Source organism: Camelus dromedarius, chromosome 32 (genome assembly GCF_036321535.1).
Source record: "Camelus dromedarius isolate mCamDro1 chromosome 32, mCamDro1.pat, whole genome shotgun sequence".
NCBI classification, from domain to species: domain Eukaryota; kingdom Metazoa; phylum Chordata; class Mammalia; order Artiodactyla; family Camelidae; genus Camelus; species Camelus dromedarius.
In genome coordinates, this window is record NC_087467.1 from 22,090,040 (window position 1) to 22,111,263 (window position 21,224).

Here is a 21,224-nt window from a genome sequence, read left to right on the forward strand (position 1 = left end):
CGACCCTGCTCCTTCCCGTCCACCCACAGGCGCTACTACAACTCCCAGCAAGCACCGCGCAGCACCCCAGGGGGCCTAGGCCCGGGCGGAGGCCCGCCCCGCGCGGAGCATGCTGGTAGTTGTAGTCAGCGAGCCTGACTGCCCCTCCTTCAGCTATTAGGCATTCCCACTCGGGAGACGGCGATGCTCTGCTATAGCGGGTTCTCCGGTTTCGTAACGCAGCGAAACGTGATCGAGGATTGCTCCCTCCTGCCCTGCGGTGCGCGCCGCGTCGGTGCCCGGGCGCCGAGCTCCGCCCCGTCCACACCCGCTCCCTTGACAGCTGGATCGGACTTCGGGCGCGGCGAGGCCGGGGGCGCGCAGGCGCAGCAGCCCGCGCCGCGCGGGGTTGGCGTGAGGGGCGGGAGGCGCGCGGGTGCTCCCGGCCGCCGGGGCGCGCACGTAGGCACGCAGCGGCGTCACGTGGGGCGCCGAAGATCGCAGTGCGCGTGGCCGCGGCGGCTGGTGTAGGGTTGAGTCAGTTGTGAGACCCGGAGCTGCGGAGCGGCGGGCGGCCCACTGAGCCGGCGACGGAGCGGCGGGCGTCGGGTTCGGGAGCCGAGCGTGGCCCCGTGTCGAGCCGGGCCGAGCCGCGCCGCCGCCGCCCCCCGCCCGCAGCTAGCGAGCCGCCGCCGCGGGCGCGCCCCCGCTCTGCGCTGTCTGTCCGATGGCGTCCGCCTCCGGGGCCATGGCGAAGCACGAGCAGATCCTGGTCCTCGACCCGCCCACAGACCTCAAATTCAAAGGTGGGCAGGCGGCGGCCGGCCCGGGAGGGGCGGGCGGGCGTGCGGGCGGCGGGGGGTGGCGGCCGCACCCGGACCCCCTCCCCCGGCCCGGCCGGGCCCGGCCCGGCCCCGCCCGCGGGCGCGCGCCCCTCCCGCCGACGAGGCCGCGCCGCCATCTTGCGGCCCGCGGGCGCCTCGGTGCGGCGGGTCGGCGGGTCGGCTCTCGTCCGCGGGCCGCTGGCCGCCGGGCGGGGTCCGGGCGTGGGCGGCGGGCGGGCGGGCGGGGGAGGGGGCAGGAGGCCCGGCCCGCCGCCCTCAGGTGCGGCGGCGCGGCCGGGGGTTGGCGGGGCCCCAGGTGCGGACCGCGGGCTCTGCGTCAGCGGCCGGGGGAGGTGACACCTGCGCGTGTCCCCGCAGCGCCGGGCTCGGCCCTCTGGCAGCGTCTGATGGTGGCTGGGCGCCCGGGGCTGCGAGGCCCGAGAGGGGGACGCGGGGCCCCGTGCAGGGTCCTCAGAGAGGCCCTGCGGAGAACGCGGGCCCCTGCGCTCTCTGGTCGCCTGGACCGCGTACCCCTTTGAGGGGACATTCGATATCTTGCACTTGAAGTCTTAGGAGCTACGACGGGAATAATTTTGGGGAAATTTGAGTCGCACCCGTGCTGAAAAAAAAAATTCCTTACTGTGTAAGATTAACTCCGAAAGAAAAACAATGAGGTGGTTTTCCATAGGAAACGTTTCAAGTAGTTTTAGGAATTTTAAAATACTGAATTCTGGGCTTAGGAGAGTATGTCGTGTAATTCCTTTATTTTGCAAGTTCTTTAGTGCATTTGCAAATTTCTTTGAATGAAGGTGTAAGTGAGCTGCTTCTTAGGTAAAGTTTTGGTTTTAAGACTGCGCTACGAAATATTTTGAGAGGCACTAAGTGCATTTTATCCTGGCAAGTTTAGGTGCGTGGCATGTTTACATAGTTTTAGCTGAAAGAAAAACAAAACACCTTTGGGGAATCATGAAATTACCTAACTCAAATAACTATTACCTTAGGATGGAGGAATTGAATGTAAACCTTTATGGTGTGTGTTCTTTCGATAATTTAAGTATTTTGCTTTTATTTTTTGGACGCTGAGTTTACAGAGGAAGTTTCCTCTTCTGGGTAACCTGTGCGTATTGCCATGAGGATCTTAAGACACTTTAGCACTAGTTTTAGGTCAGGAAATGTTAACAGTTTGAAGCTTTCTCCTTAGAGAAGTAATGTTTCCATCTTGAGAGAATAACAACGGAGGAGCAAGTTAAAAAAAACACACACACACACACAACCAAAAACCCTACACAAAGACTTGCCCTGTGTTTAGCTTATTTTAGGTACTGAAGAGTTACTAGCTGTGGTTATAGAAGAGGTTGTTCTTGTGTTATGGGTGAAAGTAATTCACAAGGCCTGTTAACGTCTAGATATCAGTAGAATGTTTCATTGAGAAGTTTGTAGGGACACACATTCGCTTGGGCCATTTGTTTAGCAAACACTGTTGAAAGCTTTGTGCTATCTCTATGTTAGATGAAGAGCATTCCACAATGAGTAATTTATTCAACAGGTACCGTCTTATATTTGAGGAATCATTGCGAAGCACGGTGGAGAAAAAATCCACAGTTTGTAGTTTAATGGGGAAAGCATGTAATTAACAACAGTAAAATGTGTTATACCTAGACCTTGAAGAACTCTGAGACTAGGTAGGGAGACAGAAGAGGCATGTAGCTGCTGCAACAGGGCAAGAAAAGTATGAAGAAAAGGCTCTTCTCCCCGCTTTGGCTGTAGGTGGCTGTAGGAAGGGGCTTGTTTTCGGTTGGAGGGGAGGGCAGGCCAGGGGAGTGGTTTGCTTCTCCTCTGATAGGAGAGAATGTTGGCTTGTACTTAACCACCCTGTGGTTTGCTGTGTGCCTCTGTTTAAAGGTGGAGGAATGGGAGGAACTGGGAGGGAGGAGGGGTAGGATGAATTAGGAGGTGACCTTTGGTGTCATTTGATTCCTTCCTTATTAATGTTATTCTTTTAGGCAAAGGTAAATAGTTTGCTTTGATGGAAACGCCTCTATTCCACCGAACAGTTCAACACTAAGTGAGAAGACTCATTTAGAATCAATGGTCTTTTTATACTTTGATGGTGATATAAAAACTCATTTAACTCTGTCCTCCATCACATGTAATTTTTAGTTTAATCTGTTAATGGATAGTTTTGCAGAATGTCACCTTCTGATAGGTGTATTTGAATTATTTTGTCTCTTCATTTGATTAAGATAGTTTCTCCAAGAGTGACTCATTTAATCATACTCAGATTGGGTGGTGAATTTTTCTTTGTTATATGCGTAACAAAGTCATCTTGATAAGAATTATCAGCACTTTGCACAGTTGTGGAGAAGCAGATACCAGTTTAATACATTTTCTACACACCTCAGTATTTTATTCCAAAAGTTGTTTGGTTTATATGTTGTTTATATGTGGAAGTATTTTTATAGTGATGTAATGAATTTTAAAATAGTTCTTTTGCATCAGTAAAGAAAAAGAGGTAGGTATTTTCAAATTCTGTTTTTCAAGCCCTGGCAGTAATTTGACCTAGAATTCAGATTTGAAATTTGGTATTACATGTGAGAGACTTTTTAGCCCTTAATATGTTCATTTACTATTGTAAAATCTCTTCCTTTGTATTACACAGCATTTTATTTTCCTCCCGGTTGGTAGTTTTGGGAGGAAGTTTGGAGAAGAAAGTTTAGAAAACTAACTGAATGTATTCTTCCTCCTAACGATCAGAGAAGGAGGAAAATAGACCAGAATCGTTGCGCTGAAGGAGGCTCGTAACAGCAAATCAGTAAAGAAGGTGAGGCTCTCTGAGGGACGAGGGGCCTGTGATTTGCCAGCCAAAGTGTCTCTGTGTAGCAGCACATCACTAAGGAGAGGCCCCAGCGAGGGCGTAGAGAACTCCTCCTGTTGGCGGGTGTTTGGCACATTTTTAGGTGTTTCAGAGCATTCTGTTTCCCAGGGACTACACCAAACCCCAGGGTGAGCCTCCCTACTCCCCAGGGCGCAGATACCGCCTTAGTACTCCACTCCTTAAAAGTGTCGAGTAGCTCTTGACTGCCTGCTGGATGCAAGTCTAACTGTTTTAAGTCTGGCACACAAGCCCTTCTGTGCCGTCCTGTCTGCCCTTGTTAACACCTGTTCACCTGCACATATCCGTACTTTCTTCCCTGAGAAAGAAAAACTCTTCTCATATCCAAGCATGTTTGTTCTGCTATTTTTGCTGGTTAAGGTAAAAATCTTTTCCTGACTCAGACTGTGTTTCATCAGATATTTTGCCTGTCATGTTTTCAACCATCTGCTTCTTTCTTTAAACATAAAAATACACCTAGGTCTTTCATTTTAAAAACAAATAAACAAACACAGGGCTTCCTTGACTCCCAGCTCCTCCTGGTATGTGGCCCTCCCTGTGTTCTGTTTCCTGTAGTCAGGCTTCTTGGAAAAGTAGTTGGTGTGCCCCGTGTCGCCATCCCTCACCTGTACGCCTTAGTGCTGTCTGTCCTCACTGCTCCCTGGTCATCGCCGGTTTTTATCTCCCTGGACCTCTCCTTGGCACTTGGCATTATTGACAGTTCCTCTTTTTAAGAACTGGATTCTTTTGACTTCTGTGTTACAGTTCTCTTCTGACTTTCTTCTTTGCTCTCTTTGTTGTCTTATTTGTGGCCTCTCTTTCCTAGATGCTGATGTTTCTGAGATTCTGATTTGTTTTCAATTTTATGTGACTCTGAACCTCCCTTTGTTCAGTCTCCTTGTTTCCAGGGCTTCTCTTTCTCTTCCTTGCTCTCTCTCTGCCCACGTTGGCACACACCCATATCTGTGCTTAATTCAGACAAAATCAGCTTTGAAATACGAACTGATTACCTGTTGACTATCTGAATTTGAATGTTACTCAGATATCTCAAACTCAACACATCCCAAGTTGGTTTTACTACCCAAGCCTACTCTTAGTCCTGTATTTTAAAAATTTTTAGTGGCATCGTGATTACTCATAGAAATACTATGCACATCTAGTAATTAAAATCTGTATTTCTACATCTCAGACATAACTCTTGAATCTTTCCCATTTAATGTAACTCTGCTTCTAAATCCATTTATTTGTTTTAATTCATTCAGTTACACAAGAAAAACCTGAGTTTCTGATCTACGTGATGCATGTTGAATAAGTGTTAGAACTAGTTTTGTGTAAAACAGTCTTTATTTTCATGAGGCAGTTCTAGTGGGGAGAGGTAGACACTGATCAGATAATCAGAAGAAGGAAGTGTGGCTATGAAGAGGTTTGTAGGGCTATGAGAATCTAAAATAGGGCACTTGGAGGAGGTCAGCAAGGCTGCCACAGCTGGACTAAGATTTTCCAAGAATGAATAGAAATTATCGAGGTGGTGAAGAAAGGAAAATGCAGTGGGAGCAGCTTGTACCAAGATCCTGTAGCAGGAGGGAGGCAAAAAGAAACATGTACATGTTGTGTAATGTGTTAAATAACCTCATGTTACTTAAAGACTGTGTCAGTGTGACAGTAGTGGAATCAGCCAAGATGAGTGTGGTGCTGTGTAAGTAGGTCAAATAAGGAGCTGTTTTTATCCTAACTGAGGGATTGTAAGGGGGGAGCATGGTAGAGGTGTAGAAGTGATGGAGTGACATCACATTTGCATTTCCAAAAATTTAATTCTGGGTGGGGATGTATATATAGCTCAAGTGGTAGAGTGCATGCTTAGCATACATGAGATCCTGGGTTCAATCCCCAGTACCTCCACTATAAAAGAATTAAAAAATAAGTAAACCTAATTACCCACGCCCCCCCCCCCCCCCATTATAATTATGGTAGTAATGTGAACTAATTGTAGAGGGGAGATACAGATAATGTAGGCAGTTGCCACAGTCCAGGCTACAGGTGGCCACTTGGACTGAGGGAATGGCATTGGAGATAGTGACAGGTTAAAGAGAGTCAAACCAGTGATTCTGACTTTTCTGTGAAGTGGAAAATATATATAAAGAATTGGGAGACTGTAATTGGTTTGAGTTCTTCAAAATTTGGTGTCTTGTGATTGTTAGTGTTGGTAGTTTTGTTGTTTGTTTACTGAGCTAGTTGCCTTTCATGTTTCCTTTAGCCTTGCAGAGGTGGTCTGTGTGCTGTTTCCTCAGAGGTACTTCCTGACCTCGGTTTTTCTTGTTGCTTTTGTAACTTACCTTGACTGACTATTCAGTGTTATCTGTCTTTCAGAAGAGGTACTATTTAATACAGGATAGATCTTGCTTTCCTTCAATCATAAAGTTGCTTTAAAAGAAAATTAGATGTTTGTTAGCTTATTATACTATACAGACCACAAAATGTGATATTATTTTGTATAACTGCTAAAGGAATCCTTGTTAAAAACTTTTAAGTGTAAGTGACGGCTATTTGCAAATGCTTGTTTACTGAGTTTATTACAACTGAAATGTGACTCAAATTGCTCTAAAGTTTCTTGGAGGGAGGGTATAACTCACTGGTAGAGTTCTTGTTAGCATGCACAAGGTCCTGGGTTCAATCCCCAGTACGTCCATTAAGATAAATAAATATAACTAAATAAACCTAATTACCCCCTCAAAAACATTTAAAATTTTTAATGAAAACTTTGATTTGTTAAAAATCTCTATACACTTAATGAACCTCTGTACACTTAAATTTAGTAAGTTCATGTATACTTAAGCTTAGTGATTATTAGTATTTTAATTTTTTGTGGGGGTGCTTACCGCAGTATTTTAAAACAAATTCTGGGTATAACATTTCAGGACAAATATTTGTGCTTGCTTTTCTAATAAACAAAAAAAGGGACATTTACATAATCATGACACCATTGTCACTTAATAAAACCAAAAGTAATTCTTTAGTATCATCTGATACTTAGTCTACTGAAATTTCCCCAGCTGCAGTCCTGTGTGTTAGTTGTTGAGTCTGTACACTGCTTTTGGTTGTCATGTGTCCAGGTCGTTTTGATCTTCAGTAGTGCCTCTGCCTGCTCCTCTTTATCACCCTGTTTACTGTTGTCATCCAGTGGAATGTCCCATATTCTTGATGTTTCTGACGTGTATTCCCTGTAAACTTGGAGTTAGATTTAAGGGCTTGATTAGATTCAGGTTTCAATACTTTTTGGTAAAAACACTTCATAGATGGAGTTGTGTCCTGTCAGGTTTCCCACGTCTAGTGACCCAGAGTAGATTGCTGATGACAGCTTCACCCCTCCCTGGGAAAGTTCCACAGATATAGGTGAACGTAACATTGCAGGCATTAGCTCTGCTTGAGGGTTAAGGTGTCTTTTGTTTTTATATTTTTACTTTTCTGTTTTTCCCAAGATTTCTGCAATGAACATTCAATGCTTTTTATAATAAGAGAAAAAATTATTTTGTTATTAGACTTGATACTTTGGGGAGATTATATCAAAAGTTTCATTTGTCCTACCTGTTATTACTTTATTTTTTAATAATTTAAGCCTCTTATGCAGTCCAAAATCTTTTTTTTAATAAGTACTCTTAAGTAACAAGGCAATTGTATAACGTAAAATAGAGAACAAGCCTGTAACCATCCAGTAGCAGTTCGCAGATTAAAGCATATTAAGACAGAAAACCATGTTTGTCTGAAAGTGTATCTGATTTACAACTGTCCTGTAGCAGTTCTCGAATCATAACTGTACATGTGTCTGTTAAGTTTCTTGAGCTCTTACTGTTAGCATTAATTGATGGTCTCTTGTGGGAAGTATGACAGAGTTGTTCGGGATATTTTTCTCAGAGGATGGGCCAGCCCATAGACTGTATGAAAGAGGCAGGTAGGTCTAGGCAGCATGTGAGTTCATGGGATTCCCCTTCCTCCAGATGGCGCTGATGGGGTCAATAATGGGCCCCTAACCCAGGCCAGCCAGTATGTATGTGCTGGTGACCCACTAGCCCAAAATTTCAATGCCTCCCCTTTAAATGTGATAGGCTTTAGACTTTTAAGGTCAGCCAGACTTGGAGACAGGCTTATTTGGGCCACTTGCTTGCTGAAGTAACTGGTTGAGGGAGGAGAGGGAAGGAAAAGCAGGCAGAAGAGCTCTCAGGGCCCCAGGTGTCAGTTTCTCCTGAATGTGGCCGTTTGTTTCCTGTGTCACTGAGATGACTTACGTCCTTTTTAATAAACTCTGAATTATGACTTTATTCTTCATAATAAACTTTCTTGCTTAGTTAGACTTCAAAATTTATGAAATGATATTCAACTTTGTGACACATACATCACTTTGTGAAAATAATCTAGACCAGTGACTTAAATTTTTATAGACGAAACACCCATGTAGATAGCATTTTTGATGCCATGTCGTTAATATGCCATAGTTTGCTTAACGACTTTTCTCTGGCATGTGGGGTGTTCTCTGTAATTAGAGTTATCGTGAACACGGTACTGTTTTCAAAATTCAGGTTTAAATGAAAGAGAAGTTTAGTTATGCTTATTTCAGCTTTTAAAGGATATGATTGGATTCAGTTACCATTTTTAAAAATAGATATGTTAAAGAACTGTTAATATGAGAGGGATTTGAAATACTAGTTTGCAGTATAATTTGACAGATTTCTTACGGGCCTGCATTTTGACAGCCTTTAATTATGTAGCTGTATGCTTCCATAAATGCATATTCATCCACATATATTTACTCATGTATTCATGTGTATCTGTAAATATATGTACACATACACTTTTATTCTGGTACTGGGATAATCTGGCATGAATTGGAGTAACTGCTATGCCTTTAAAGGTCTGGAGTACCTTTACATCATAGAGTGTTTCCTGTTTTGTTTTCTCTATGAACAGATTTTACTCTTAGAGCTTATAGGGAAAGACGAATCGCTTGGCCTGCTTGGCCTTGTTGTCTAAGTACTGTTCCCACTGCTGAAAACCTCCACGACAGCATTTCCCAAAGATAGCTTTTTCTGAATCTTCAGGTTTTCCCATCAGAATTTTTCATGTAAAAGATTTTATGAACACATTAAGCTAATATTAAAAACACATTTGAAAGTCTGTTCTGATTATAAAATTAATGTTTAATACAGAAAGTTGAAAATGTATAGAACAGTATAAAGCAAATAAAAATTGCCCAACACTACAACCTACAAATAACCACTGTTAACATATGATTTTTTGTGTGTTCTGTTTGACTCATTATAATTTCAGAAGTCATATTTTAAAATTAATATTTAAATTTTTTAATTTTTAAAATATTTTAAAAATTAATAATGTGATCATTTTCTCATGTTATAAATATTTTGCTTCTGACCTAACAAGAGCTTCAGATCTGTAGATGGTGCTAAAAACATTTATTTCAAGTTCTCCCAAAATACCATTCTCTTTTATTTTCTCCTATCCTGACTACGTAGATTTTAAAAAGCGATCTAAACTCTTCAGATATGGAGAATTTACTTTTGTTTTAACAAAGGTGTTAATTTAAGCAGCATGCACATTTAACATTTAATCTTGAATGCAGGTGTTTTTTAAAAAGTTTTTTGTGTGTACATGTTACTGTTCTTTAGATGTTACACAGTGGAAGGACATAAAATTTATATAAAAGTGTTACAAACCAAAATGTTCCATTTCTGTGTAAAGACAGTTTATTATTCTCTCCCCCTTGTTTTCAGGACTGTGTCGCAGGGATTGCTTCGGTCAGAGTGGGCAGTCTCTGTCTCAGGAGGTCGGGAAAAGCACTCCTAGAGTGTCTGCGGTAGCGTCACACACACAGCCGGGAAAGTGTGGTCATGTGAGGTTGAGTTGTCTTCCATTTTACCGTAGAGTTGTAGGTGTTCTTTAATTGGGGCGGTGGTTAAGTTGTTCACAGACGTCCCCTAATCTCGGAGCTGAGAGGAGCCTTGGAGGTGGTCTTGTCTGCTGAGCTGAGGTGAGAGGTCAGACTGTGCTGGAGAAGTTGAATGATTTGCTCAGGGTCAGTCACCTTGTTAATGGTTTTAGATCTTACGCGTCTACTTCGGCACACTGCTTTCTGTTTTTTACAAAAGTCAGTACACCACCAACAGCAGAACTAGGCCCCTCCCCGTGAAACTTCCAGAAGCGTGAAGGAAGAGGCTTTTGACTTGTGACGTAGGCATAGCTGCTTTTCCATGTGACAGTGATGGGGAAGTACCTGTGTGATTGGGACACTGCTGCATGAGCTGAAGATGCCGCAGAAGAAATAAAAGATGTGATTCCTGCCTGTAGGTCCCTCCTCACTGTGACTTCAGGCCCTGGGAGTGGGGAAAAAGTGACCGCACACTACTACATTAAGTGGATTTTGGAGATTTTTCATGGTACATTCTGAAATTTTTTGTTGATTATATAATATGGATAAACAGGTCAGTGAAGCAGTTTAAGAAAGCAAAGGTTTTTTTTTTTTAATATTAGAGATTTAAATAAAACAGTGAAGTTTGGCTTTTGTATTAATCTCTGGGCCCATGCTTTTGTAATGAATGTTAATGAAATCATACAAAAAGATAAAAGGACGTGTTTAGTACTGTAATAATCAAACCTTCCTGAGTAGAATTGACTAATTTTGTTTCCCAGAAAGTGGTACTCTGTTTACTTTTGCAACAGCATTTGTATAATAATATTTATTCAGTATCTGCATCCAAAATTGTCCCAGCAGCTGGGGGTACAGCTGCAAAGGGAGCAAGGACCCAGTCTTCATGGAGCTTACATTTGCTAAGTCTGAGATTGCAATGTGTTTGAGAAACAAAACATAGAAAACATAAATAAATTAAGGTGACTTCATTTTTAAAATCTGTAGTGAAGATTTTAGGGTTTTCTTTGGTGTAAAACAAAAATATTTTCTCGGTGTTTGCTCCTTGTTTCCAGAAATGTTCATCATTGACTTGTGGAATCAAGGGAGATACAGTATCCTTTTAAAAATCTTTTCCATATATTGCTGGTTGGACCACAGTTTCATGGTTTAGTGCTGCAGAAATCTACCTGGAATGGCTTACGAATTAGGAAATAAATACGGCTAGGTAGTTTGCGGGCTCTTTGGAAAACATAGAGAACTTACAAGAGTTGAGGCTCGAGTCAGACCTGGTTTGACATCCTCCTGACGTTACTTTGTACTTATATGACCTTAGGCAAGCATTTTAACTTCTGGGTTAGGGTTGGCTCCCCTGTGAAATGGGGACGATAAGTAGTAAAAGTGGCAGCCTCCTAGCGTGATGGCAGAGCTGAGCAACGGAACCCGTGCGAGGTTCTTGGTCCCTGCTGAGTGCCCCACGAGGGCTGGAGGGTGTTCCCGCTGTCCTCACTGTCCCTGCTGTGTGACTGTGGAGGTGGTGGGAGCACCGGTGGGAGCATTGGACAGTCGTCGCCAGCTCTGCCATGGCTGCGCATCCGGCCTTCCCCGCTCCGGCTTCTCCCTGTTGTTTCGGTGCCGACAGGGTGAAGGCGTGCGCATGTGCTGCTGGAGTAAGTGATTCATGAAGACCTGGAGTCGAAGCAGACCTGCTTCTGATGGTTTTGTTGTTGCTGCTGATTAGGAGGAGCCCATGTGGCGCCTCTGCCTTGCTGCAGCGCCCTCGGGTGGGCTGATCCTCCTCACGGCGGTCTGTGCTGCGGGAATTGTGTGGTCAGTCTGTTCTCAGAGAGCCGTGCCTTGGCTCGTTGACCTTTCTGGTGTTAATCATGCACTGGTCGCTGACTCGCCTGTATCTCGCAGCGAAGAGCCCCGAGAGAGCTGGGCAGGGATGGGGGAGGGACGGGGGGGCTGAGAGCTCAGCCCCCTGCGGTTTCGGGCTGTGGTGGGAGACACGGACTCCCAGTCTGGAGACTTGTTGGTTCAGAGCTCTGCCCGATTGTGGGCTTCACGTTGGTGTCGGCCTCCTTCGCCCCTCCAGGTGCCCACGTGGTGGGGTCATGGCATGATGTGCCACACTGCATGTGGGGCCTGTGCGCTTCCTGGTGGGCTGCACAGAAGCCTGCCCGGCCTCCTCCCACAGGGAGACCTGCCCTTCATCATGCGGGACAGTGAACCGGCCCTCCATCAGAAGGGGGTGTTACCTTCCACAACTCTCCACGGCCTCCACCTGTGAAGGCTGCAGCTATGCTGAGGCCCGTGGGCCGGCCTCTGGGTAGCTGACCTCGCCGGCTGTCAGGGAGTTAGTTCATCGGCTGTGTTCCGCTCTGTCACCTGTTCATTCTTACACCGCATCCGCGGGGGCCTTTTCTGTTTCTGAAATGCGCCATGCCGTGTTCAGGACTGCTCACCCTGAATTAAAATTGGATTCTCTTGTCAGTAAGCAGGTACCATTGAACTCAAGTTGGTACGTGTGCTGAGGTGTTTAGTAGGGGTCTCAGCTTCCTTTGTAATGCATCAGAATAAGATGGATGGACAGACAGATACGGCTGGATAATTGATGTGTCTCAAAGTAAATAACAGCAAAGTGTTAATTGTAGAGTCTAGATAGTGGCCAAATAGCTGTTCACTGTCCACCTATTTCAGTTCCTCTGTTTGAAATTTTTCAAAATAAAATGTTGGAGGAAAAGCCACCTGCTGTCTCCCCCTCTCTCCCCCAAGTAGTTGTCTTTGCAGCTAAGCAAAGCTTGGCAGTTCAGGAAAACTTTAATGGCAATTTACATTAAAGTACTCATAGATGATGACCATTTTAAAATTTGTTTAGTCAGAGTGGTTCTACTTCTAGCTGTTTTTAGCTTGAGTTCCTTTTTAGAGTGAGAGGTTTGGAGAATAAAGTTCCCACTATGTGAAAAGAAAGCATTGCTCTGAATCTTAGGTATACAGCGTTTCATACTGGAAATAGATTTTTAGATAAAGAAGGCAGGCCAGTCTCACTTAGGACAGCCTTCTGGGTGAGCTGCCCTAAATTCTCCTGCATTTTTGGAATTTGAAGCTCTGTCTTTTTTCCAAACTTACTTGCACAGAAGTCTTATTTATGTATGTTGCACTTCTATCTGACTGTTAGAATTTGGGACTGAGAATAGGATTTTGCCTTACTGGAGTGACAGCGTCGTAGAGTTAAGATGGAATACTTAGTGGCAGGAAAGGTCCTGGCTACTGAAAAGGGAGGCTAAACCAGGGCAGCCGTGTAACTAACAGAGCTTTTCTTTCTTTCTTCCTTTCTTTCTTCCTTTTTTTCTTTCTTTTCTTTTCTTTTCTTTTCTTTTCTTTTCTTTTCTTTTCTTTTCTTTTCTTTCAGTAAAAGAGTGCAAGTAAATGTAACCTGTATTGTGTGGAATTTTGTTTTATGTGGACTGTTTTTACATATAAACAGTGAGATTTCATCTCTAAAATAGGAAGTTACGTATCAGATGGTACCTGTGATTGGTGACTAGTTTACTGTCAGATAATCTTAAAATGGACTGTTGTAGTAATTATTTCTAAATGTTAAATTAAGCATTCATATTGGACAAACGGCAGGGTTTTCCTCACTTACAGGGATTAAGTTTCAGAAATCCTCCAAACATGAGTATTTATTTTTTATATAAATTGCTTTAAATGTTTCACTTTCTCATTTTTTTCACTGTTTTTTCGGTTTTGTTTTTTTTTTTTTTAGTTTACGTCAAAGGTCAGTTTTTCTTAAAAAAGAAAAAAGCCTTTATTATTTTTCATAACAGGAAAATGTATACAGTTTAAAGAATTATCAAAAAGTAATTAGTGCTCAGGGTAAGAAATAGAACTTGGCCTGCGCTGCGAAAGGCCTTCTTGTACCCTCTCCCTCTTGTACCTCCTTTCCCTGCAGAGTTAACTTGTTTTTTATGGTAACCATTTACTCGTTCTTCTTAATGGTTTAACCACGCACATATCGCAGGGGGTAGAGCAGGAGATTATTGATATAAAGCAGTGGTTTTTAACCCCATTTGACACACTGTCCCATTTTAACATTTTATATTTTGTAATGCCTCCTTTACCATCCCAAAAGGAAATTCATGTTTAAAATTACCTACCAAGGTACGTAATTGAAATACTAATATAGTGCCCTAACTACAACATAAAGGAGAAATAAAGTAAGTTTGTAATGAAGTGTGCACTTGGATGTGTTTGGGTGTGACTGCACTGAAGTGACCAGATGCTTGTGACCTAATTTCAGCGACTGGGTTTGAATTTAAGATCAGGCAAGAGTTATCTGAATAGAGGCCGACTGTGGTTTTCTTTAACGTTTTGAAATAAGGGCAAAAGAAGAATATTTATGCATATAAGTAGAATCATGTAAATGACTGAAAGAGATATGTTGTAGTGATTCGAGTGTCCTGAGTGACATTGCTGTTGGTAGAATAGTTTTTGTGCTGGTAAACCCACCTTTTAACATTTTGGAGAAAGAGAACAAACTTTTCCTGTTGTACACAGCAGATGTATCTCTGGAAAAGAGATTTTTCACCAGTATGAGTTTCTGTAGGGGTATTTGAACTTTTGGTGGGAGGAGGCGTAACAACTTGATTGCATGGGTCTGCCCTGCTATTGCAGAAAGTCCCACTGCCTGGCCCCCCCCCCCCCCCCGCCAATAGCGCCCCCAGTCACACTGTCAGACAGACGTGCCTGACAGTGACCGGTTACCCTGGGGTCTGTGGCTGTGTCGTAGTGGATAAATCACACAACTTTTCCTCTATTTTTGAGGGCCTGTAAAGGTAGATATTTTATCAGGTCTTCTCAACCTGCAGGCTGCAGGAGTCCCTCCCCCAACCTAATCTCCTTGTCTCACCCTCACCCTCCAGCAATATTCAAGCTAAACCTGTCCTGAATATCTGCATGTGCATGTTTTCCTGGGGTAGTATATAGTTTTCATCAGCTTCTGTGATGCACAAAAGTGGACCAGATGTTTCTTCCTAGGAACTCTTCAGGCTGTTAAATCTGGTTACTCTTATGCTAACGGTTATTAGTACTTGCTAATTTTCCATTTTAACCTGGAAAATGGGCTCTGGCGCAGAACGGTCTGCTGGGAGCAACCCTTATATTGAGAGGCTTGGTTAGAGGGACACAGTCGAGCAGAAAACCTCAAATTCATTTGTTAGGTGGGTTTCTTATAGGTAATTTTACATTTTGCTGATAAGGTTAACATATCCAGTTAAGAATTTTGTTTTGAGTTGGTGGAGTTTTTTCTTTTGGCGTATTTTCTTCCTCTTTAGATAGTTTGCATTTTTATGTCTAGAAAGACCACAATCTGTCATTTAAGATTTATAAGCCCAGCTGGGCAATGTAAAGCTTAAGTACTGTTTCAAAATTCATATGTTAATGAAAGTGGACACGTGGTTTTCTAAATCAGTGTAAAAAATCAGTCATTTTACCTTATTTGGATTTCCTCTAAAATTGGGGAGAATTAAAAAATTGATTTTAAAATTAAAAAGTTTAAAAATCTTATTACATAATTATGTTCTAAAAATACAGGATTGTTAGAATTTTGTAAAATGTTTTGTCATTTTACTAAGAAATTGGGTTTTTTTTAAGTCCATGCTTGCTGCCAATGTTAAAGTCCTAGTTGAAATAGTCCCATAATAATTTACACATTCTCAGTTACCTGTAGTAATTTATGGATTTTGAGAATGTTGAGGAACGGAATGTACGTCTTTAAGACTCCTAGTTGTAGCAACTTAAAATGTGTCTCTAGCCAACAATTTTGTGAATTCATGTAGCAAAACGGGCATATTGAAGCTTTCACCTTTACTCTTCTGTGACAGTGTATGGTGGGGTCGTTAGCTGCTTGTCAGAAAATGCAAGCCGCTGGAATTGAAGAAGCAGCGTATAAATATAACATATTAAAAAGTATAAAATAATACACAAGTTGAGTGACTAACTTGACTATGTAAAAGCAAACTATTCAAAAGATTATAGTTCACATATGTTTATATATACTTAAAGTGCGTACTTTTTAAGTGGCTATTTTACATTAAAAGTTTTTCTGTAACTGGTCTCTTGCCTTTAGATGTTTTCTTCTAATGTTCTCTTATCTCTGTCTTCTCTATCAACCCAGTTCCAAATTTTTTTTTGCCCAATTGTTCATTATTTCTGAGTAGTCTTCCCTTTTATAGATATGTTAGTTTGTTCCATTTACTTATTAATGGACATTTGGGTGATTTTCAGTTTTTGACTTTTACCAATAAAGCAGTTACGAACATTTGTGTTCAGGTCTTTGCATGGATATATGCTTTCATTTCTTTTTTTTTGTTATTTGTATTTTTTTTATTAAAGTATAGTCAATTTACAATGTTGCGTCAATTTCTGGTGCACAGCACAATGCTTCAGTCATGTGTGAACATACATAGATTCATTTTCATATTCTTTTTCACCATAAGCTAGTACAAGATATCGAACATAGTTCCCTGTGCTACACAGTATGAACTTGTTTATCTACTTTATATATACCAGTCAGTATCTGCAAATCTCAAAACTCCCAATTTATCCCTTCCCACTCCTTTCCCCCTGATAACTGTAAGTTTGCTGTATATGTCTGTGAATCTGTTTCTGTTTTGTAAGTAAGTTTGTCCGTCTTTTTTTTAGATTCCACGTATGAGTGGTATCATATGGTATTTGTCTTTCTCTTTCTGGCTTAGTTCACTTAGAATGATGATCTCTAGGTCCGTCTGTGTTAGTGCAAATGGCATTATTTTATTCTTTTTTATGGCTGAGTTGTATTCCATTATATGAATATACCACAACTTCTTTATCCAGTCATCTGTCCAAGGACATTTAGGTTATTTCCATGTCTTGCCAAATTTTTATTTGTTAGAAAATAGCTTACAACTCACAAACTTGAAGCTTAAGATAAAATTAATTCATTTCCAAGGGCTTGGAGCAAGTGTCTCTTACAGGCAGTGCATTTGCAGTCTGTTTCTCGTCCCCGTGTTGCATTGGGAGACCTGCTGTTTTCAGCCCCGGCTCTCTTCCTAATAATGGCTTTTCATTTGGCTGTGTTTGTTCCCCTTCAAGCCTCTGTTTTAGATAATTTTCCAATATTTAACAAAATGGGAAACGTTTTCTGGCAGAGTTGAGGAATTTTCTCAGTCTGGGCTCCATACAGTAAATATTTTAAAGTTTTAAAAGACATGCTTATTACTATTTGTTTAAATGAGAGAAGGTAGCGTTGACAATAGTTGTCTTTGATTTCAGCCTTCTCGCTCTTTTTTTTTTTAATATAACTTAAAATTAATTGTTTTAGAAACCACTTAAAATTGTTTTTGGGTTAGTTAGAAGTGTGTGGTTATTGCTTCATTGGGGCGTATTTTTAAGTTTGTCTTCTGTCTCTAAATGAACAGATACTCAGTTTATTGTCTAAGTCTGTTGAGTCTGTCTTTAGGCCTTTCTTCAGCCAAGAACAAAAACAGCTGTTCTCTTTGTTCCCCTCCTCATCCCCTGCCCCCTTGACAAAAAATTGGTTCGGGATTTAGGTAATTCAGGCAGGGCTGGATTACTTTCTGGGGTCCTTTGTTTTGCAACTTTGTGTTGTCTGGGTGTAGAGCCAAAACTTAAGCAAATCTGTATGTAGGGCATTTGCCGCAGTGCTCATGATAAATACTGGGCAAACACGTGAGTGAGAGAGCAAAGGAGTGAAGGAATTAGACCCGACTCAGGAGAAGTGAGAGCGCCCTTGTCACTGGCGTGGTGTCTCAGATGAAGAGGTCTTTGTGGTCGGCTCAGTCACGTGAGTGGGAAGGTTGGCCCTGGTCTGCGGACCCCTGGAAAACCCTCGTCTTTCAGTAATGCGGTAAGAGTGCGCTGGCAGTATCGCTGTGGAATTCCTTCATAAATTGAAAGTTTGAAAATGCACTTTATTAGATAGAAATAGTAACATGTTCGTGTAGCAGTTTTAGGAAATCTGATAAGAAATGAAGGAGAAAATAAAACTCCTTTGTGAGTTTACCCCTATGGGAAGGTACTGCTAGTCTCAGTGTATTTATGTACACAGACTTCAGTACATACGTTCTGTAAAATTGAGGTTATGTGTGTTCAGTTTTGATTTCTGCTTTTGTGTGTGTGTGTGTGTGTATGTGAATCCAATTAAATTTTTCCCCTCTTTTTGATTTTTAAACCTTACAGGCCCCTTCACAGATGTAGTCACTACAAATCTAAAGTTGCGGAATCCATCGGATAGAAAAGTGTGTTTCAAGGTGAAGACTACAGCGCCCCGTCGGTACTGTGTGCGGCCCAACAGTGGGATTATCGACCCGGGCTTGACCGTGACTGTCTCAGGTAGCAAGCCACGTCCCAAGCTTCTCTGCTCTTTTACTGTGTGCAGACTGCTGCAGAATCTCTCACCCTTGTCTTGGGGTGGCCGTGTATGCGGTCAGCTTGTAAGCACTTTGTTTCTACAGTTCACTACCACATTCTCTGCCCTTATTATTTTATCTTTGAAATGTGTCATTTTGGGGATTTGATAGTTGTCATTTGGATCTCCAGCTGTTGTTACATATTGCATGCAGCTGGAGAGGTATTATCCTGAATTTTTTGCTTAATAGTTACTGGTACAGTACCTCTTTTTTGCCAATAGTTATCAAATTAGATGAGTCTTTCTGCCTTTTATTGTTAATACCAGTAGCGCCTTGGCACTTGAAAACTTTAGTTTTGTTACTCCATTTTGTGTTTACTTACAGTGCAAGGAGGATTCTTGGTTCCTTCCACGTATGGCCGGCTTACTCCTGCCATGGAGTCTGTGCTGCTGTGCCCCGTAAGCTGGTCTTTCTTCCCTCAGGCGCCCCTGACGGTCCTGTAGGGAGCTGGTCTAGCACAGCTGGGAGGCAGGAAGTGAGGATGACAGTGTGTCTTACTGACTGGAGAACCTCTCTGGCTTCGCACAGAGACCACTTACCCTTGGTTTCTAGCAGTCATTCTCACCTCTGTGGCTGTGTCTTAAAAACTCGGGGACCTCTCAGATTGGGATCTCTGGGGACATAGCCTGGACGTGTATGTTTGAAAAAATCATGTCTGGGTGGTCCTGATAGGTGTTCCTAAGGGAATATAATAGCTCCGTATCTGTTTTCTAGTTTTCAGGCCCACAGCAGATTAAAAATAGTAAGTCACACAAAGAGTGAGAGCCTAGGGCAGGCTTACTGAGGTAGTTACAAGTGGGGCCCAACTGTGCAGGCAGTCGAGGACAGACCACAGTCAGAGTTCTTGGTGGCACTAAATCCTCCCTCAGTAATTGTAGCCCCAAACTCGGAGCTGGGAGGCCCTAGAAAAGATATTTTTAGCCAGTCTGGTGGTGGCTGGGAGGCTGCTTTCATATGTGTTTGTCCAAGCCATAAGTTCATGGGCAAGATGGCTGGGAATTGAGAAGATGAAGCTGTGAGCACATGGGTTCTGGAGGCAGAAATAGGAAGGGGAAGCAGTGAGCACGTGTGTTCTGGAAGTTGCTCTCTAAGTCTTCACGCCTTTAGGTAAATTGGAAGAAGACAGAATTATTTCTATCCATGTGGTTAAAAAATAGTTTTTGGTGCAAACAGCTTTATCCCTAGGAACCCATGAAACTATTTAGAATGACCTTTGAGGGTTCTAGCTTGCTGAAGTCTCACTGTATTAATGTTTCTTAAGGACGTGTATACTTTTCCAAGCACTTTCTCCCACATAAACCCCTGCTATTGAGCCATCTCACTTACTAAAAACTCCAGATGCACTTGCTACTGTTACCATGGCGTGCGCTCAGATTCCTCTCCGCCACATAGAACTTGGCGCTACAGTTTTCCGTGCAGCCCCTTCCTAGAGGAGGGTCACTCCAGCCACTCTTCCTTCTGCAGCCTTCCCTGGGCAACTCTCTGTCTACATACTCTTCTTTTTTTCCTCTCTCCCTTTAGCACTTAGTTTTGTGAATTCACTCCTTTAATTTGTCTCCATTTATATATATATTTTAAGATTCTCTTCCTCTTGTTACGTGGTCTGTAACCTTACAGTATGACTATCATAAAGTCGTAACCAGCTGTAAGTTTTCTTTTCACCCAGCTCCCAGTGCTCAGCCTAGAGTGGTGTCAGTGAGGAGCGTTAGTGGGCGTTTACTGTGCTTCATCCCGCCCCCCTGTCATGTGCGTTTTCTGCTGCTGTGTATTTGGCCTTTGAAAGTTTGTTTTAACAATGATGGAAGTTAATGGGAATGTCGTAGACTTAACTTAGAAATAAGAATTTCTTATGTAAATTGATATTTCTGACATTTGCTTATTTGCATTTGTCTTTTTGAAAGTGTTGAGTCTATCTTAGAAATAATGTAAATGTTAGCAGGGGAGTCATTTCCACAATACTGTATACGTGTTTTGTATAATTACTGATTCAGTTTTTAGACCCTCTTACTAGATTTATATTACATAATTTAAAACCACATAGAGCCTCTAAAAACCCTCTTGTAGGCCACTGGAAATCATAAGTGCTTAGAAAAAAAATTGAGTGTAATTATTAGGATGCTGGAAAAATACTAGAAATCATGAGGCTCTATGGTTTCTTTGTAGACTTTATTTTCTTAGAATCATTTTTAAACAAATTGATAAGCTTTTGAATAAGTATTTATTTAAAATCTATTTTAGAAGAATTAGTTATGTCAGAACATTAATATGGTAGTGAGTTTTTAAGTTGCCTAGAATTTCTCCTATAAATATCCCTGTTGTCTAATTTTAAGAGATATTATTGTTAAATAATGTGAAACCTAAATTTATATTTTAAGTAGTTTCAATAGACAATTTACTAGATTTTGAGTTTACAGGCATTATAATAGTTAATGTTGACAAAGTTTTGAAAATTTTTCAAGCTTAAGTTTAGAAAGGGTAATTATAGATGTTTATTTTTTAAATAGCCATTTGTTTATTTTATGGGTTGTTAAAGACTTAGCAGATAAGAAAGGTAGACAATTTAAAAGTAATTTGAAATCATAAAGTTGCTTCTGGATCCTGACTGTAAGTCGTCCAGTTTGGTTTCTTGGATCCTTCCTGGTTTTCTTCACTTCGGGAGTTAGGGAACGATAAGAAGCCAACAGATGCAGAGTCAGTGTGACGTGTCCTTTCCTCTTACTCAGTAATGCTGCAGCCTTTCGACTACGACCCCAACGAGAAGAGTAAGCACAAGTTTATGGTACAGACCATTTTCGCCCCACCGAACTTCTCAGATATGGAAGCTGTGGTGAGTACAGAAGTTGAATGGAGTTCCCTGGGGGATGCTGTTTAAACTGTGGGTTTTGTTCTCGATTGAGAAACCCAGTTTTTTAAATTAACAAAACCTGTACATCTGTTCACCGCAGATGATCCTAACTTAAGAATGAAGGGGCTTTGAAGCAGTGTTTCTCAGGGACAGTTGAGAAGTGCTGCTATTCAGAGTAAAGTCCTGTGACCGCCAGGGATGTCAGTGCGGCTTTAACGGGTGGCGACAGTAGCTCTTGGGGTTACATGACAAGCCCTGTGGCATTGCTGGGTACGGCCAGCGGGGCTCCTGCAGCCACAGGCCCCTTGACTGCTCCAGG

General features: G+C 42.2%; 1 protein-coding gene across 2 annotated transcripts in view; it reads left to right on the top strand.

Annotated features, from left to right (window-relative positions):
* Positions 1-487: 487 nt before the first annotated feature.
* VAPA (VAMP associated protein A) overlaps positions 488-21,224 on the top strand; it is a 32,780-nt gene continuing 12,043 nt past the window's right edge. Inside the window, exons 1-3 of one of the 2 annotated variants that reach the window (XM_031439197.2) lie at positions 488-785; positions 17,831-17,983; positions 20,784-20,887. In XM_031439197.2, coding sequence (XP_031295057.2) covers positions 707-785; positions 17,831-17,983; positions 20,784-20,887 — 336 coding nt within the window. In that variant the 5' untranslated portion in view covers positions 488-706. The remainder of the gene's footprint in view (positions 786-17,830; positions 17,984-20,783; positions 20,888-21,224) is intronic. The other variant, XM_031439196.2, reaches the window with a different exon arrangement.